Source organism: Macadamia integrifolia, chromosome 5 (assembly GCF_013358625.1).
Source record: "Macadamia integrifolia cultivar HAES 741 chromosome 5, SCU_Mint_v3, whole genome shotgun sequence".
NCBI classification, from domain to species: Eukaryota; Viridiplantae; Streptophyta; class Magnoliopsida; order Proteales; family Proteaceae; genus Macadamia; species Macadamia integrifolia.
This window is the reverse complement of record NC_056561.1, coordinates 31,114,208-31,123,433: the sequence shown is the minus strand read 5'-3', so window position 1 is coordinate 31,123,433 and position 9,226 is coordinate 31,114,208. Positions and strand designations below refer to the sequence as shown.

At 37.9% G+C, this 9,226-nt stretch overlaps 1 protein-coding gene across 1 annotated transcript; it reads right to left on the bottom strand.

Moving 5' to 3' along the window:
* Positions 1–202: 202 nt before the first annotated feature.
* LOC122078005 (glutamate receptor 2.7-like) lies at positions 203–4,603 on the bottom strand. The gene is made up of 5 exons (XM_042643884.1): positions 4,342–4,603; positions 2,900–4,137; positions 1,577–1,883; positions 1,085–1,485; positions 203–625 (listed from the first exon to the last, which is right to left on the bottom strand). Exons 1-5 carry the CDS (start codon positions 4,601–4,603, stop codon positions 239–241), a joined length of 2,595 nt encoding a protein of 864 aa, XP_042499818.1. The 3' UTR covers positions 203–238.
* Between the last annotated feature and the right edge of the window lie 4,623 nt (positions 4,604–9,226).

The following is a 9,226-nucleotide window of genomic DNA, read 5'->3' as shown; positions in this document are numbered from 1 at the left end:
AATGACTCACTGTTAATCAGATTTTAATCTACCTTAAACCCTGTTTATAAAGGCATTTATGCAATTATTCAAATGGCTAAATAGCATTGTAAGAAGTGAAGGTTTTACATAAGGAATACAAACGAAGCAAGCGATACACTAAAAAACCCATTACAATGTAGTTAGAAGTCATCCTTCACAATTGGTTCTAGGAAACTATATATATATATATATGTATACACTATACATGGGTATTCATTTAAATTTCAGATATTTCTACCCTGGACTCTGGAGGAACCAGATCCCTATCGTCTGTGGTTTGTGCTGAAGAAGCTGGAGGCCCCTCTGAAATCTGATCCTGGTCTTTGGGATGCTGGTCTTTCCGGTGTAAAAGATCTTCCTTCCCTTGGTTAATAATGAGAAAGAGTAGAAAGACAATGGTGGATGTGCCAGTAGTGAGAAGAAAAAGCCCCCAAAAGCTATCAAGGCCCAAGGTCTCATCTTCGACTTCAGCAGTTCCCGATTTTGAACAATTGGTATTTCCGCATAACCAAGTGTTTTCCAAATTTTTAATATTTCCATTCTCCAATAGTTCTAGAATTGCATTGGAGAAGTTGTCAGCAAGAGTCGAACCCAATGGAAAGACCTGTAGAAGGAGCAGTAGCATAGTTCTTTCAATATTTGGCTATATATATATATGTGCTTGCTTATATTTTATTTTATCTTTTCATCATTTAATAGAGAAGAGGAATAAGGCTGTGTTTGGTAGTCATCTAGAAAACGTTTCTGACGGAACAAGAAAATAGAATCTTCCGTTTTGTGTCCACGGTTTATATAAAAAATGTAAGAAACGAGAAATGTTGGAACATTTGAGTTTCGTTCTAAAACGAAATTTTGACACAAAAACAGAAAATTCTAGTTTTGACATGAAAGGTCATTTCTGGAATAGAATGACTACCAAACGCAATCAAAGCTTCATATGAATTTTGACACAGAAACAGAAAATTTTGGTTTTGACACGAAACGTTGTTTCTGAAACAGAATGTCTACCAAACGCAGTCAAAGCATCATAAGTTCATAATTGATAATGGTTGTGTCTACTTACAAAACCCCATCCTCCAAATCTATAGATTGGTTGAGTAGTGGAGGTATATTTGTTTCCATATTTGTTGAGGAACACCTTAGCATTGGGGAGCTCTAGGAAAGCACCCTTGATGTTGCCTTGTTTAAATTCATCCGTATAGTTATCTTCAATTGTAAAATTCCTGATGTTATCCGGCATGAATCCAAGTACATCAACCAAGTATTTCTTAGCGAATGTTTTGTTATCACACCCTACAGATGAATTGTTCTTCTTTAAAATCTCGACGTCGGACATGGTAGGTTTGAGTCTTTGGACAGTGAGCATAGAAGTGCGATTTGCAGAGTAGCTATTGCTCAAGATCAACACCACAAACAACCATATTGCCACTGCAAACCGACTGAAGTTTCTATTAAGTTTCTCCCCTGTTATTAAATTGGGTAATCAAACTGTAAGCATTTGAAATATCAATGACATTAAGATATTTATAAATTGATACTATAGAGGTATACTTACTCTGGGCAAAGAAGAAAGTTGAGAAGGTAAACCACAAGGCAGTGCCTAGTTGATCCTTCCATGAGCCTCCAAAGTCAGCATTCGATGGATGTTCAACGAACCAGATCACCAAAGTGGTGTAGAGCAAAACCAAACCGATCACTATCCACATAGTACTTGTGAAGGGCATCATGAACATCCACGCCTGAGATTCCTTATTCACAGGGATTATCAATGACAGACCTGACTCTATGAAGGGCCAAGTAAACTTCACGTAGTTTGATCGGTTGGCAAGGATCGACATATCGCCAACCACAGCATCATATGTCTTGAACCACAACCATACCCAAAAATTTCTTGTCAGATATATATATATAATAAGGCAAAAGGTTTTGTGCATGACCCGGCATGGTGCACAATCATGTACACAATTGATGGGTTGGGGGATTAGGGTTTACTATGCACCCCCTCACCTCTATCAACGGGTGTGTTCATGGTTGTGCATCATGCACGACCAAGCACAAAACCTCCCCCCCCACCCCCCACCCACACATACAATACAACTAAAAGGTCATTTGTATTAAGAAGAATGAAAGAAAAATATTAAAAGAACAAACTAGACGCAAATCAGAAACTCTAACGAATGCATGCTTAGTCTCTCCCACCATCGACATTGCCAACAGTGGGAGAGCTAACCAACCAACAGAAAAGAAAATTATATGATCCAATAACATGGACTACACAATTGGTCTTATTGAAAAAAAAAAAAAAAAACTTCATACCATAAGGGGAAAAAAAAAAGTAAGATTACAAATTATTTGATACCTTAAGGTTGTCAATAAGTAAATCCATATATATATATATATATATATATATACACACACACACATATAGGAAAAACAACCTTATCTCTCAAGCGTTCCCCATGCCCAAACACAATTGGGTGTGAAAAGACTCACCTGCCCCCACGGGCTGGGTATTTTCAAGCCCAATTGTGTTTGGGTGTGGGAATGCTAGACCAACAAGATTTCCTTGCCCAATAATATATATGGGAGGAGGAATCCTGCCGGTCTGGCGTATGGAACGCCCATACAAAGTCCTTGAAAACAAGGGTGTAGGGTTGTCTTTTCAAAACCCCCACTGTTTTTAGGAGCTGTGTTTGGGCGTGATCTTTTGCGTCCGTAGCATTTCGAAAATTTCCTATGCCAGGCTGGTAGGATTTTTTTTCCCATACACGTGTATATGGGAGAAAGAAAGCTACCCACTTGCCTCCATGCCCAGACAGCCGGGGAAGCTGATGCGGACTATGAAAAATAAAATAGCGCGTAGAGAAGGGATCCAAACCTTGTTATAGACTTGGAGAATGAGCTCGTCGTAGGTTCCATTGAATCTTTCATATTCATATTCCCAGAGTTTATTAGAATCGTTCTTCTTCAAGATCTCAACAGCCGCTTCAAAAACATCAATGCAGAAACCTTTAGGTTTAAACTTGTTCAATGTAGAGTTCCATTCCATTTCTACAATCTCCTTGAACACTGTTTCGCCCGGAACACCAATTTTCAGGGGCATTTGACGCCGTCCAGGCCAATCCACTGGTCCACTCATTCCTTTCATGGTATAATTGGTACCATTACATTGATGATGACCAAGACTCTCTGAGAAACCACACTCAGGTGTCCAGAAATCGAGTTCCTTGTAACTCTTTCCTTTCACATTAACAATTTGGAAAACCGGAGACTTCGATAATTCTCCGTCTTTGAACTGAATTTCTCCGCTTAAGCCACTGAAGTTGCTTGACAATATTTTGTCTCGCAATGAATTTGATGTTGTAGTAGTTTTACTTGTTAGAGTAAAAATGGCATCATATGCTCGAACTGCATGGATTCCGGGCTCCAATTTGTCTTCTTCTGGATACTCAGAATGAAATTTTTTCGAGAATTTAGAATCGAAACCTTTGAAGGATGGGCTAGTTGTAGAGAAGTAAGTCTTAATTCCTAAAACATCTTGCATGGAGGAGATGACAGAGGAATTGAAGGAATCAAAGACAGTGCTGGCAATTGTGTTTGTAGTTATCCAAACAGACTCATTCCCCATCAGTCCAATTCCTCTGGCTTCTCCAAACACATGAATACAAAATGATACTGAAGGTTGAACAAGAATGAAGACCCTTGAGTACCGCGCGCTATTTAGCATCTCCAGCTCTTTCGAAATTGTATTGGGATCTGAAAGAGCAGTGATTTGGTATTCAACCTGAGAGCCTACATCTCGAAGAGCATCATAGAGAAGCATAACCAGTCCTGAATTGCTTCCATAAGTATCATCTTCATAGATTACAGTAACCTTCTTCCAGTTGTGGGCACCAACAATGGCAGCCACACATTTCATGTGTGTAGCTTCATTGTGGGTCATCCTAACCAAGAAAGGCCATTGCTTAGTAGTTAATGATGCAGGGACAGAAGTCGTTGCGAAGGAAAATACCGGTATTCCAGCTCGATTTCCTATTTCAGCCACTAATTCAGTCTCTTGCCATGTCTCCATTCCAAGAATTGCCTCCACTTTATGTTTCTTGACCAATTCTTCAGCTGCATTCAACAATACATACATCAGAATTAATCTAAAGGAAGAAGGTTGCGCATGCCACTAGCTTTTTTGGAACCAAAGGAGTCATTTTCGAAAGAGGAGGGAGAGAAAATGACACAGGCTAAGAAAACCCAGCAGCGTGTGCAGCCTTTTCCCTAATCGAAAATAAGAATTGTAACTGCTTCAATATATAACTAATTACTCACCGGCAGAAGTTGCTTGGAAAGGATCTCCGCCTGAATCATTTACATGGAGTTCTAGCTTGAAGTGGTTGTTAGACTTGTTGAGGATTTCGATAGCTATATCCATGGATGTCTTTAATTCCTTTCCAATACTCGAATTTGCATCGATGATTGCACCAAGCTTTGCTGTTCTGGTGCCATCTCGGACGGTCTCTGCTGGTGATCCATGGAAGACAAGAAAAATATGAAGTAAGATGAAGAATAGAAGATGGGTTGCAGAATACATTCTGATTGAGAGTTATAGAGATATATTTGTTTTTGTTAAGTTGTTAATTACCATTATATATATATATATATATATATATTCATGAACGGGGAACGTCTGAATTAGTCGATTACGCGCTAACCTTTACATTTCAATCATAGCCATTTCTTTTCCTTCCTAGTACGCAAAGAATCTTTGCTATAAAGGGAATCTTTAGTGGAAGGTTCAAGGCTAGTGATGAGAAACTAAGGATGCTTGGACCTGTTCGGGCGTCCAGTTAGTCGTCCCAGGATGGTTTGTTATCTTGGGGAAAAAAAAAGACAGTTTTTCTTCAGCGCGTGATAAGGGAGATTCTAGTACTCAGTCATCTTTTAGTAACATCAAATAAGAATCATTAAATCGTCATAAAAAAAAAAAAAATCATTAACTCTAGGCATTTATTAAGTCATAAAATATATCTTTATCTAAACATATAGTATAAGACATGTAAATATGCATGTATTTTTTATTTTTTTTAGCAGTTGCACAGATGGGGAATCGAACCTGAGACCGTGCACCTAATCCACACAATCCCCAGTTTTCCCTAACCATCTAGGCAACCTGCCGGTGGGTATAGAATAAATAAGAAACATACACACACACACACACACACACACACTTACACAATGCATATGATAGGGTTTGATCCCACAACCTCCTCTCCTGTAAATATGCATGTGTAACTAATACAGATACAATTTAATTTTGACGTACTGAATCTAATACAAATACCTTAATATGAAATAAGGTAAAATTTTAAATTAAGTACATATGTATATGAGGGGGACTCTTTCAAAATTTCTTGATGGTAAACCTAGAAATTAGTAAAGATAATCTCAAGAAAATTAGCTAAGTATAGTGGCGTGCAAGAGAAGAAAGGAATTGTTGGGAAAGAAATCAAAAGTGTAGCCAAAGAGGGAGATCGTTTATGGAGAGGGAAATTGTTGAAGAAGGTGAAGAGTATTGACGGAGAAGTTTCTCTTCTTCTTCTCTTGACTATCCCTAGGTGAACAGTTAATGGAGAAAAAATCAAAACACTTGCCAAAGAAGGAGATCATTGACAAAGTATTGCCTAAATAAAAGAGTATCACTAGAAATGTCTTTTTGGCCTAGAATTGGAATATTCAAATCCAATGGTCTCAAACCCCTTGAATACCATCTTTTTTGTGCCCTTGGATTTGATAGTAGTCCCTCTATTTGTCTTGTGGCCTATCATTTGGGCTGTTTTCTTTGCTTTCGTGGTTGCTAGTTGGTTCCTCTCGGATCTGTCCTAGATGTGCCTGATTACTCTCTCTTCCCCTCCCACACGAAGTATCATCCCCAAACCATGTTTCTCTATCTTTCCTCTCTCACTGTCTCATACCTACAAGTCTTGCATCTATTTCTATCCCCTTCTCTGCCCCCATTGTGGGCAGCCTCAGCTGCCTACTCCTAAGTGAAGGAACTAATTTAACTAAATAGTATGAAAATGTATTTATTTATCGTTAGACACTAGTCAATTGAAATTACTTACTAGAGGTTCTAATCGAAATTGTTCTTGGACCAATAGAACATTTCAAATTTTTTTGATAAAATAAATATTAGTTTTATAATTTTTTGTAAACAATCTACGAAAATACCACCGAATCTGGATTTATGTCCAATCAACTACAAACATTATCTTTCTTCGATAATAACGTATAGGATGGTGGAATTCATTTTGGGCATCTCTTTCGACTACATTCATTCACTGCAAATATCTTATACACTAATATATAGTCAGGGTGACCACAACCATTGGTATATATGTTAAAATTCATAATGTGTGACGACATTGATAATCCCTCAAGGCAAGGGACCACACACAAATTACTAATGAGAATTTTGTTCCTAATTAACAATCGAGAACACGTGCAAAATTCTTTTATGATCCGGTTCAATGTACACACGGTATGTACACTCGTACTTGTGTCTTGGCCTGGAATCTTTATTCTTAAGAACACACAATACACAACAATAAAAACATTCAAAACCTTATCCCAACTTAATGGGTTTGGCAACATGGAGATTCCAAGCAAGGATGAGCACAAGAATCTATGCAAAAAGATTGACGATTTATGGCTAATTATAATAAGTGCCGGTTGTCAACTTGACACGCCACTACAAATCAGTCACATGCTTATAACGATAAACTATAATTGGTACCGACTATCTACTTGACGTACCATATAGATATATCAAGCGAAAAAGTCCTACAAGCATTAAGTCCACCACTAAGACAATCCATTCCCTAACTTACTTCACAACCAGCCTCATTTAATGATTTAAATTTTACTTCAAGAAATCAAGAACACCACTATGAGATGGTTATTAGTACGTTGTCATGGTCTTCTTTTCTCTTTTTTTTTTTTTTTTTTTTTTTGATAAATAACTTTGTGTATTATGGGAAAATATAGATACAAAGAGAGGCAATCCCATATACTCCTTTTAGGCAGACCTAAAGAAGAGTAATGAGATCCTTAATCCAGCAGGACAAGCCCTGCTGAACAAAGAAATCAACCACTCACATGATCATTACTTCCTAAACTAGAGAGTATGTCTAGCATCCTTATCCATTTGTATGTCTTGTGGGAAGTCCTCTGACCAAAGTGTCATGTCACCCTCACATGTATCATATGCAACCAAATAATCTGCTGGACGTTGTTAAGGTCTTCTCCCCACTTTCCATTGATTGGTAAGATATTATTTTATTTGTTTAGAGAGGAGTTTGGGGTGGGAATCCCTGACTTGTGGGTCCCATATGTTAGTGGGGTGAGACACAGGAAAGGAAAATGCTGAATAATTACTGTCATCTCCATCCCTAACCGTTTGGATAGATTTTAGGGATTAAAATGGGGAATGTTAGGAGATGAAGGTGGACTTTACCGAGAAAAAAATATAATAATAAAAGAGAGAAAAGAGGAGAGAAGGACGGAAGAGCACGTCACTGAGAAAGGCGAACTTCACTGGAAAAAAAAAAAAGAGAAAAGAGGAGAGAAAGACGGAAGAGCACCGTCACAGAGAATGGAGGACTTTACTGAAAAACAAAAAAGACAAAAGATGAGAGAAAGACGGAAAAGCACCGTCACCGATGGCTTCGATTCAAACAGCAATGAGTTGCAGGAACGAGATTCGGGCAACGTTCGGTTGGTTGGAGGAGAGAGATGGAGAGAGGGAAAGAGAGATCTTTTCGTTTAAGTTAAGCAGTAGAGATTCCCACCAAATCGGTGGGACTTTGCAAGGGGCCGGGGCGGGAGAAATGGTAGGCCACATGGGTTGATAGGTAAAGTTACCCTGTCTGCCCAAAATCCTACCCCAGTTATCCAAACAACCTACTAACCCATTGGGGTGGAATAGTTCGTACAACTATCCCACCCCTTGAATCCCACCCCAGCAACTCCCCTCTAAACAAACGGGCCATTAAGGAGAGAAACTCTTTATTCCGAATACATTTCATCAATAAACAGTGCTACAATTGCATGCACAATTCAGGGAATTTGCAGTTACTTCTGGAGAAAAGTGCACCATATCATTCCCTATATTTTTCAAAAGAAATAAATTTCATTGGTTTCATATGCACTAGTTTGGGCCTGCAAATTTAAGGTATGATTTCAACATCTTCCCATCAAGAGCATAATCAAGTGGCCCTTCACTATGTTGATTTGTCTCAAATTATTGAAGACATTTTCCCCTGGCAGGCAAATTTTAATTTTTATATTCTGTTTCCATTTAAATTTTTTTTCTAAAATATAAGAAATATAATCATAGTTATCCTAGAGGAAACTTAAGTAGCTAATAAAAATATTTGGAGTGAAACTAGCAAATATAAGACTTAGACTCATGTTGGTTTAGCATTTACAAACATCATCTTTCATTGATAATAACTTATAGGATAGTGGAATTCATTTTGGGCATCTCTTTCGACTACCTTCATTCACTGTAAATATATTATACACTGATATATAGCCAAGGTGACAACAACCATTGGTATATATGTTAAAATTCATAATGTGTGACTGCATTGATAATCCCTCAAGGCAAGGGACCAAACACAAATTACTAATGAGAATTTTGTTCCCAATCAACAGTCGAGAACACATGCAAAATTCTTTTATGATCCGGTTCAATGTACACACGGTATGTACGTACACTCGTACTTGTGTCCTGGCCTGGAATCTTCATTCTTATGATCACACAGTACATAATAATAAAAACATTCAAAACCTTATCCCAACTTAATGGGTTTGGCTACATGGAGATTCCAAGCAAGGATGAGCACAAGAATCTATGCAAAAAGATTGACGGTTTATGGCTAATTATAATAAGTGCCGGTTGTCAACTTGACACGCCACTACAAATCAGTCACATGCTTATAACGATAGACTATAATTGGTACCGACTATCTACTTGACATACCATATAGATATATCAAGCGAAAAAGTCCTACAAACATTAAGTCCACCACTAAGACAATCCATTCCCTAACTTACTTCACAACCAGCCTCATTTAATGATTTAAATTTTACTTCAAGAAATCAAGAACACCACTATGAGATGGTTATTTGTACGTTGTCAAGGTTTTCTTTT

What these genes read in the sequence shown, in the direction of transcription:
- LOC122078005 (XM_042643884.1), bottom strand. Translation starts at nt 4,603, where the DNA reads ATGTATTCTGCAACCCATCTTCTATTCTTCATCTTACTTCATATTTTT. An exon ending in TTCTCCAAGTCTATAACAAG is followed by an intron (nt 1,884 to 2,899) that starts GTTTGGATCCCT and finishes TTGTGGTTCAAG; the next exon opens with ACATATGATGCTGTGGTTGG. An exon ending in GATTTGGAGGATGGGGTTTT is followed by an intron (nt 626 to 1,084) that starts GTAAGTAGACAC and finishes CTCCTTCTACAG; the next exon opens with GTCTTTCCATTGGGTTCGAC.